At 43.2% G+C, this 10266-nt stretch overlaps 1 protein-coding gene across 1 annotated transcript; it reads right to left on the minus strand.

The window, feature by feature from the left end:
* Window positions 1-4027: 4027 nt before the first annotated feature.
* Window positions 4028-9947, minus strand: tmco1 (transmembrane and coiled-coil domains 1). Its single transcript, XM_046299852.1, has 7 exons — window positions 9730-9947; window positions 9088-9165; window positions 5790-5849; window positions 5569-5615; window positions 5364-5431; window positions 5023-5167; window positions 4028-4769 (listed from the first exon to the last, which is right to left on the minus strand). The coding sequence occupies exons 1-7, from the start codon at window positions 9797-9799 to the stop codon at window positions 4671-4673; spliced, it is 567 nt and encodes a 188-aa protein (XP_046155808.1). The 5' UTR covers window positions 9800-9947; the 3' UTR covers window positions 4028-4670.
* Between the last annotated feature and the right edge of the window lie 319 nt (window positions 9948-10266).

A 10266-nucleotide genomic window follows, 5' to 3' on the forward strand; every position in this document is an offset into this window, starting at 1 on the left:
TCTCGGCATTCTCTCAAACAGGTAGTCAACTGGAATGCATTTAAAGTAACAAGTGTGCCTTGTTAAAAATGTATTTGTGGAATTTCTTTCCTTCTTAATAAATTTGAGCCAATCAGTTGGTTTGTGACAAGGTAGGGGTGGCATACAAAAGATCAAATCAAATGTATCTATATAGCACTTCGTACATCAGCTGATATCTCAAAGTACTGTACAGAAACCCAGCCTAAAACCCCAAACAGCAAGCAATGCAGGTATAGAAGCACGGTAGCCCTATTTGGTAAAAAACCAAGTCCATAATATGGCAAGAACAGTTCAAATAAGCAAAGAGAAACAACCGTCCATCATTACTATAAGACATGAAGGTCAGTCAATCTGGGACATTTCAAGAACTTTGAAAGTTTCTTCATGTGCTACCGGACAACGTAATAGTTATTACTTTTTAATTACTTTATCTGGGCGTGGTTCCTCAGGACCTCCACCAGTCGAAGCTAAATAGTAACATTAACATGATGCCTTCTTATTTCAATCGCTGTACTCATAATATACAGGAGAACGATCGCCTTGCGGCAAGGATAGCTGTGCTACAAGCCAGGCTTCAGACGCAATCGTTAGGCAAGGCTAATTTCAGTGTAGGAAAGGATGAAACAGTGTCTGTGCCACCAGTAACTACGGGGTCTGAGACGCCGAAGCCTCCCACCATTAGCTCTGACAAAATGAAAACCCTAGTCATTGGCGACTCCATTACCCACAGTATTAGACTTAAAATTAATCACCCAGCGACCATACACTGTTTACCAGGGGGCAGGGCTACTGACGTTAAAACTAATCTGAAGATGATGCTGGCTAAAGCTAAATCACTGAGTAGGAGGGTTGCGTCACTTGAGTGGGTTGAGTCACTGACGTGGTCCTCCTGTCTGGGTTGGCGCCCCCCCTTGGGTTGTGCCGTGGTGGAGATCTTTGTGGGCCATATTCAGCCTTGTCTCAGGATGATAAGTTGGTGGTTGAAGATATCCCTCTAGTGGTGTAGGGGCTGTGCTTTGGCAAAGTCGGTGGGGTTATATCCTCCTGTTTGGCCGTGTCCTGGGGTATCATCGAATGGGGCCACAGTGTCTCCTGACCCCTCCTGTCTCAGCCTCCAGTATTTATGCTGCAGTAGTTTATGTGTCGGGGGGCTAGGGTTAGTCTGTTAAATCTGGAGTATTTCTCCTGTCTTATCCGGTGTCCTGTGTGAATTTAAGTATGCTCTCTCTAATTCTCTCTTTCTTTCTTTCTTTCTTTCTTTCTTTCTTTCTTTCTTTCTTTCTTTCTTTCTTTCTTTCTTCCTTTCTTTCTTTCTTTTTCTCGCTCGTAGGACCTGAGCCCTAGGACCATGCCTCAGGACTACCTGGCATGATGACTCCTTGCTGTTCCCATTCCACCTGGCCGTGCTGACCTGTTGCACCCCCGACAACCACTGTGATTACTATTATTTGACCCTGCTGGTAATTTATGAACATTTGATCATCTTGGCCATGTTCTGTTATAATCTCCACCCAGCACAGCCAGAAGAGGACTGGCCACCCCTCATAGCCTGGTTTGTCTCTAGGTTTCTTCATAGAAAGGGATTTTTAGGGATTATTTTCCTATTCACTGTGCTTCTACAGCTGCATTGCTTGCTGTTTGGGGTTTTAGGCTGGGTTTCTGTACAGCACTTTGAGATATCAGTTGATGTAAGTAGGGCTTTATGAAATACATTTGATTTGATTCGAAAACCATCAAGCGCTATGATGAAACTGTCTCTCATGAGGACCGCCATATGAAAGGAAGACCCAGAGTTACCTCTGGTGCAGAGGATAAGTTCATTAGTTACCAGCCTCGGAAATTGCAAGTAACAGACACATCAACTGTTCAGAGGACACTGGGTGAATTAGGCCTTCATTGTCAAATTGCTGGTATAAAAAAACTACTAAAGGACACCAATAAGAAGAAGAGACTTGCTTGGGCCAAGAAACATGAGTAATGGACATTAGACCGGTGGAAATCTGTCCTTTGGTCCAAATGTGCGATTTTTGGTGTCTTTGTGAGACGCAGAGTAGGTGAACAGATGATCTTTGCATGTGTTTACCACCGAGAAGCATGGAGGAGGAGATGTGATGGTGTGGGGGTGCTTTGCTGGTGACATGTTCAGTGATTTATTTAGAATTCAAGGCACACCTAACCAGGATGGCTATCACAGCATTCTGAAGCGATACGCCATCCCATCTGGTTTTCGCTGTTAGGTTCTAATTTTCAGAGTAAATAACTCACGGACACTAGAGAAGCTTAACCAAGTGTAATTCTTCCCAATGTGTCTATACAGCTTCATTCAGACATCACGTTTCCACCATCACAAGTATATATACTCCAATTTAGACACTCCTCCTTCTCTTCAAGCCTTACATCTTTTATGGTCTGACAGGAAGATGAAGTGATAGGATAATAAACCATTGTTTCTCCCTTAAGGGAAACTGACCTGACCTCAACCCCCTTGAGGCCTAATCCAAAGATCTCCACCCGTCTCCCCTCATCCCACAGCCATCTGTCTCCTACAGATAACCATTAACTTCTGATGTAAAAACCAGTCTCTTTCACTCATTTATATGCTATGGTTCTGGGTATAACAATGTCTCTAGTATAGCAATGTTCAAAATTTCACCCCGAACCCAACAGCACTTAGTGGGACTATAATTTGTTTTTCAACAGAGCAATGACCCAACACACCCCAAAGCTGCATATGTGCTATTTGACCAAGAAGGGGAGTGATGGAGTGCTGCATCAGATGACCTACCCTCCACAATCACCCAATCTCAAATCAATTGAGATAGTTTGGGATGAGTTGGACTGCAGAATGAAGAAAAAGCAGCCAACAAGTGCTCAGCATATGTGGGAACTCCTTCAATACTGTTGGAAAAGCATTCCAGGTTAAGCTGGTTGAGAGAATGTTAAGAATGTGCAAAGCTTTCATCAAGGCAAAGGGTGGAAAATGTTGAGAATAGTAAAAATAAAGAAATACCCTTGAATGTGTTGCCAAACTTTTGACTGGTACTGTATATCAGAAAAGGGACATGTTTGACTTTCAGAAAAACTTATTGGTCAAGCTCAGGCACTTAACTGTTTGGGTGCATAATCCTAACTGGGTGGACATGTTGAGCCTAAATTAGCGATAGCTCTGTGAGTGAGCAAGATTGAGATAGCATAATGGTGAAAACTTGAACAGAATTTTAACTGCTCTATCAAACATATTTTAACATTTTAAATGTTCTCTATAATTTAGCCTAACAGGGTGGACATTGATGAGTAGGACAACTACCTGAAACATGGACATATAGATATAACTGAGTGTTTATATTTATGTAGCTTTGCACCATAGTTTTCCCACACTTCCTGAATGTGGTCATTATAGGAAGGTGTTTTCTATCAGGGACACACAGAATATTTTAAATAAAATAAATACAATTATCATGAAAAAAACATTAGATGAAAAATACTTAACTAGGACGATAAAATAGTTTAAGGTTTGGTATATTTTATTATTATATGGCTTAAATTTATTGTAGAAGTTGATAAATATCACCTGGGGACATGGAAAAAAACAGATAGCCACTGACAAAAAAAAGTGTAATAACATGACTACTATTCCCTTTCAGGATCCATGTTTTTGTGTTAAAGTAGACACCTGACCTTAAATTTAAAGCCTTTTTGGAATCCACATTTTACACTAAATAAGAACAGATCATTCCTGGAACAAAAAAAGGCACTGTATCATAGGAATGACCCTGCCAATTAATTTAGCAGTCCTATCGATCTGTGTGTTGTTGGCCCCAGGCCAGCTCCAATAGTGTAGACTATAGAGTAACAATTTTCTGCTGACTCATTAATCCACTTATGGCTTTCTAAGATAGGAACCACCAAAGTCATGAATACTTGTTTTACTTATGATATTCTGTGGTAGCAGACATAGATCATACAAAATTGCAAAGAAAGAAAAGTAAACAGCATCAAACAGGCAAAAATTTGATAAAACATTTATTCATTAAGTAAGAAATGAAATACTACAGAGCCAGGCAATCACATAATGTACTGATGAACCAAACAGCCAATCCACTCCCAGGTCTGCTTAATTTATTCCAATCTCAAACGATTTGTGTTTAGCATCTTATCACAATGTTTATCTGAATATAAACAGGATATATTTCACACTTTTGTAACATTTTGTAGATCATTAGCACTCACAATCATAGCTACTTTCATGTCAAACTAATCGAACTAAAACTTAAAGCATCAAAATTTGGAAAATGGGTCAAACCAGGTACACTACAAACTTCAATGAAATAATGGGTACAGGTCATGAATGAATGATACAGTAGCTGCTGATGGTATTCAATGTATACAAAGAGTCGTCCCATCCATCGTTGTGACAGCAATGTCATTCTCTGTACAGATGAGGGGGCTGTCCTCTCCCTTCTCTCTGTGGCCAGACAGTCACAGTGTAGAAATAGGACTGAAGACGCGTTCTAAGCAGACTACATTGCAAAAATCACATAATCTGATATAGGATCTGATGCTCGGCTGCACACTCGATGACATGGTACACAACCATTGGACTGTAATGTAATGTAGTCAGCCTGGAAGGCCACCCATATGCTTGGTTGTTAGGAGAACTTAGCTGCCTGTGGAGGTGGTCCCAAGAAACCTCCAGCCTGCTTGGTGGCAGCTCTGGAGGGGGCCAGACCCAGCATCTTCTGGATGTTCTGTGGATGGATAGAAACAATATTTATATAGCAAGTAGACAAGGATATTTATGAGAAGTCCCAGTTCTGGAAAGTTGTGAACCATAAGCTGTTGAATGTAGAATCATATTTTAAGAGATTGGGTCTGTGGAAACCTTCAACTTCAAATCCATAAATTTATGTCCTTAACTTTTTTTTGTTAGCCAAGTATTTGCTACTCTTGTCAATATACTGCAACCCATGACAGGTGGTAAAATAGTGTCAGTTGAGTTACCTGTCTGATGGACATGGTGCAGAGAATGTACAGGAAGATGAATGAGCAGTCAGTGAAGTCCTCGCCCAAAAGGTTGCGATGGGAAAGACCCTGAATGTAGGACAGTGGGACGAATGGCAGTTTGGCCACCACCCTTCCATCAAAGCTAAAAACCAGACAATGATATTAGCACGTGATGGGTAAGGAGGTGCATTGAATTACTAACTTTGAGCTGAGAGCGATTGCTTAACAAAAAAAAAAAAACTCACAATGAACACAGTGAGTTGTTTGTCATCATAACAGAGTAGCCACCCGTGCCACTAGATCTAACAGATAGCATTTGTCAGTGTATGTACACTCACATGGAGTTGAACATTCCCATCAACGCTGTGAAACAGAAGCCAATGGCGAACATGGACTTCATTCGTACCTGTAAAACAAGACGGGAGGACAGTCAGATGAAATGTGGTCACCCCTTCATCAATGAAGCTAGATAGCAAATGAGGAAGGAATACACAGGGCGTTGGCTTGTTTAATTTGTATGACAAAAAAACACATTTCTCTCACCATGGATAGATCTCTGTTGTTGTTCTTCAGTTTCTCCTCTTGTCTCTCTGAAGTTGAAATTAAAACATTGTGTATGGGGACCACATATTATTTTATATACGCCAACTGTCATATCTATTATCGTAATAGTCTTGTCAAAATTATGATGAGGCGATAGCTATGGTCCAGGAAAGCTTTGGTCCAAATACATACTGTATAAACACATGACTCTTCTTTCTTACCAATCTTCTTCTTCTGTTGACGTCCTGCAGATTCTGTAATGGTTTCCTTCTTCTTCTCCACTGAAATATTCAAATACATATACACTGCTCAAAAAAATTAAGGGAACACTTAAACAACACAATGTAACTTCAAGTCAATCACACTTCTGTGAAATCAAACTGTCCACTTAGGAAGCAACACTGATTGACAATACATTTCACATGCTGTTGTGCAAATGGAATAGACAACAGGTGGAAATTATAGGCAATTAGCAAGACACCCCCAATAAAGGAGTGGTTCTGCAGGTGGGGACCACAGACCACTTCTCAGTTCCTATGCTTCCTGGCTGATGTTTTGGTCACTTTTGAATGCTGGCGGTGCTTTCACTCTAGTGGTAGCATTAGACGGAGTCTACAACCCACACAAGTAGCTCAGGTAGTGCAGCTCATCCAGGATGGAACATCAATGAGAGCTGTGGCAAGAAGGTTTGCTGTGTCTGTCAGCGTAGTGTCCAGAGCATGGAGGCGCTACCAGGAGACAGGCCAGTACATCAGGAGACGTGGAGGAGGCCGTAGGAGGGCAACAACCCAGCATCAGAACCGCTAACTCCGCCTTTGTGCAAGGAGGAGCAGGTGGAGCACTGCCAGAGTCCTGCAAAATGACCTCCAGCAGGCCACAAATGTGCATGTGTCTGCTCAAACGGTCAGAAACAGATTCCATGTGGGTGGTATGAGGGCCCGACGTCCACAGGTGGGGGTTGAGCTTACAGCCCAACACCGTGCAGGACGTTTGGCATTTGCCAGAGAACACTAAGATTGGCAAATTCGCCACTGGCGCCCTGTGCTCTTCACAGATGAAAGCAGGTTCACACTGAGCACGTGACAGACGTGACAGTCTGGAGACGCTGTGGAGAACGTTCTGCTGCCTGCAATATCCTCCAGCATGACCGGTTTGGCAGTGGGTCAATCATGGTGTGGGGTGGCATTTCTTTGGGGGGCCGCACAGCCCTCCATGTGCTCGCCAGAGGTAGCCTGACTGCCATTAGGTACCGAGATGAGATCCTCAGATCCCTTGTAAGACCATATGCTGGTGCGGTTGGCCCTGGGTTCCTCCTAATGCAAGACAATGCTAGACCTCATGTGGCTGGAGTGTGTCAGCAGTTCCTGCAAGAGGAAGGCATTGATGCTATGGACTGGCCCGCCCGTTCCCCAGACCTGAATCCAATTGAGCACATCTGGGACATCATGTCTCGCTCCATCCACCAACACCACGTTGCACCACAGACTGTCCAGGAGTTGGCGGATGCTTTAGTCCAGGTCAGGGAGGAGATCCCTCAGGAGACCATCCGCCACCTCATCAGGAGCATGCCCAGGCGTTGTAGGGAGGTCATACAGGCACGTGGAGGCCACACACACTACGGAGCCTCATTTTGACTTGTTTTAAGGGCATTACATCAAAGTTGGATCAGCCTGTAGTGTGGTTTTCCACTTTAATTTTGAGTGTGACTCCAAATCCAGACCTCCATGGGTTGATAAATTTGATTTCCATTGATAATTTGTGTGGGATTTTGTTGTCAGCACATTCAACTATGTAAAGAAACAAGTATTTAATAATAATATTTCATTCATTCAGATCTAGGATGTGTTATTTTAGTGTTCCCTTTATTATTTTGAGCAGTGTATAAAAAAAAAAGTTCTCTACAGAGCCGTCACCCAAACAACAACAGTAAGGGTAGGTAACAACACATCTGCCACGCAAATCCTCAACACGGGGGCCCCTCTGGGGTGCGTGCTCAGTCCCCTCCTGTACTCCCCGTTTACTCATGACTGCACAGCCAGGCACGACTCCAACAACATCATTAAGTTTACTGATGACACAACAGCCTGATCACCGACAACAATGAGACAGCCTATAGGGATGTCAGAGACCTGACCGTGTGGTTCAAGGACAACAACCCCTCCCTCAACGTGATCAAGACAAAGGAGATGGACTACAGGAAAAGGAGGACCGAGCACACCCCCATTCTCATCGACGGGGTTGTAGTGGAGCAGGTTAAGAGCTTCAAGTTCCTTGGCGTCCACATCACCAACAAACGAACATGGTCCAAGCACACTAAGACAGTCGTGAAGAGGGCACGACAAAACCTATTCCGCCTCAGGAAACTAAAAAGATTTGGCATGGGTCCTGAGATCCTCAAAAGGTTCTACAGCTGCAACATCGAGAGCATCCTGACTGGTTGCATCACTGTCTGGTACGGCAATTGCTAGGCCTCTGACCGCAAGGCACTACAGTGGGTAGTGCGTACGGCCCAGTACATCACTGGGGCTAAGCTGCCTGCCATCCAGGACCTCTATACCAGGCGGTGTCAGAGGAAGGCCCTAAAAAATTGTCAAAGACCCCAGCCACCCCAGTCATAGACTTATTTCTACTACCACATGGCAAGCAGTACCGGAGTGCCAAGTCTAGGACAAAAAGGCTTCTCTTTTTACTGTTGTTTTATTTATTTTTTATCTACCTATTGTTCATCGAATACCTTTTTTGCACTATTGGTTAAAGCCTGTAAGTAAGTGTTTCACTGTAAGGTTACTGTAAGGGGGGGATGCAAATAGTCTGGGTAGCCATTTGATTAGCTGTTCAGGAGTCTTATGGCAACCCGTCAGGATGCTCTCGGTGGTACAGCTGTAGAACCTTTTGAGGATCTCAGGACCCATGACAAATATTTTCAGTCTCCTGAGGGGGAATAGGCTTTGTTGTGCACTCTTCACGACTGTCTTGGTGTGTTTGGACCATTCTAGTTTGTTGTTGATGTGGACACCAAGGAACTTGAATCTCTCAACCTGCTCCATTATACAGCCCCATCAATGAGAATGGGGGTGTGCTCGGTCCTCCTTTTCCTGTAGTCCACACTCCTCTCCTTCGTCTTGGTTACGTCGAGGGATAGGTTGTTATTCTGGCACCACCTGGCCAGGTCTCTGACCTCCTCCCGATAGGCTGTCTCGTCGTTGATCAGGCCTACCACGGATGTGTCATCTGCAAACTTAATGATGGCGTTGGAGTCGCCATGCAGTCATGGGCACGCACCCCTGGGGGTGGCCCGTCAGGAAGTCCAGGATCCAGTTGCAGAGGGAGGTGTTTAGTCCCAGGATCCTTAGCTTAGTGATGAGCTTTGAGGGTACTATAGTGTTGAAGGTCTACAACTGTTGTAAGGTCTACCTGTTGTATTCGGTGCATGTGACAAATACAATTTGATCCAAGAACTGAACAATGTCGTCTGTGTGTAAATTGTGAAAAGCAATGAAAATGCATTTGAAGACTCACATTTCTTGCTTTGCTTTTCCACCTCTGCCTTCAGACTCTTGTACTTTGCAGTACGATACACCAACACCCATGTAATTCCTTAGGATGGAGATGTTTAAAGGTGAGGCAAATACTACATTTAGAGCAATCAATACATCAACATATCAATGAATGTGCATATAAAATCATGCATGTGTATTAGATGATGCCCCAATTATCTCCTGATGAAACATAAGCTCTGTCACTAACTACAAATAACAAGTATGCGGTTATTATCATTAGTACACCAATGGTGACAATCAATCACATGTATTTCATAAAGTCATTTTAACATCAGCCGTTGTCACAAAGTCGTTTAGATACCCAGTTACTTGGCCGAGAGCTCGCAATTCTTAGATCTGATGGCTGTAGCTTCATAAAGACAGACTCCCACCCAATGTTGTGTCCCAAAACTAAGAAGCGTCGTGCTACTCATGCCCCGGATTAAACAGGTTTCCAAATGATAAAACATCTACAGCATCAGCTTTAACCAAATAAAATACATCACGAATATGTTTGATGGTTGCTAGCCAAAATTAGAAAGTCAGTATCAGGTAGCTAGCTAAAGTCAGCCAGATAGCTTAGCTAAAATTAACGTTTGCTAGCTACTGTAACGTTACTTACCCTCAGCTAACAGAGCTGTGCAAACAGAGATGAACACAATAAGAATTGTGTCTGCGAACATGGTTGTCATTTTTGTAGGTCGTATCACGATCCCTTTCCTATGGTACTGAACGTGGCTATAATTTATCAGCAAATTCTCGCCGCATTTGAGTATGGAATTTGATGTCAGCAGCAACTGCAAATAGTAGTTACAAGGACACGTCACGAATACGGGAGCAACTTCCGGCTAGCGCTTCCGGTTGGTAAATCAACATACATCAACGCAGAAGAGGCGAAGCTAGGCAGTAGTGTGCAACTGCTTGTAAGTGTATGTATGTCTCTTAAGGTCCTTGTGTAATTGTAATGTGATATTGTACCCCCTAGCTCGATTGCCCATTGTTTATAATCTATATATACTTGTGTTCCCTCATGTACTTTCTGTATTGATTTGTTGTTAATATATATATATATATATATATATTTTAAGTAGTGTGCAACTGCAGCCCAAAATTCGTGGCGTTCCTGCATCTGCATGAACCCCCACCCCCCCTCGAGCAC

The sequence above is a fragment of the Oncorhynchus gorbuscha genome, linkage group LG15 (genome assembly GCF_021184085.1).
Source record: "Oncorhynchus gorbuscha isolate QuinsamMale2020 ecotype Even-year linkage group LG15, OgorEven_v1.0, whole genome shotgun sequence".
NCBI lineage: Eukaryota > Metazoa > Chordata > Actinopteri > Salmoniformes > Salmonidae > Oncorhynchus > Oncorhynchus gorbuscha.

Coding starts and splice junctions, on each gene's coding strand:
- tmco1 (XM_046299852.1), bottom strand. CDS start 9,799: ATGACAACCATGTTCGCAGACACAATTCTTATTGTGTTCATCTCTGTT. Junction 5,432..5,568: donor ACAACAGAGATCTATCCATG/GTGAGAGAAATG, acceptor CTTGTTTTACAG/GTACGAATGAAGTCCATGTT. Junction 5,168..5,363: donor ATGGGAATGTTCAACTCCAT/GTGAGTGTACAT, acceptor TCTGGTTTTTAG/CTTTGATGGAAGGGTGGTGG.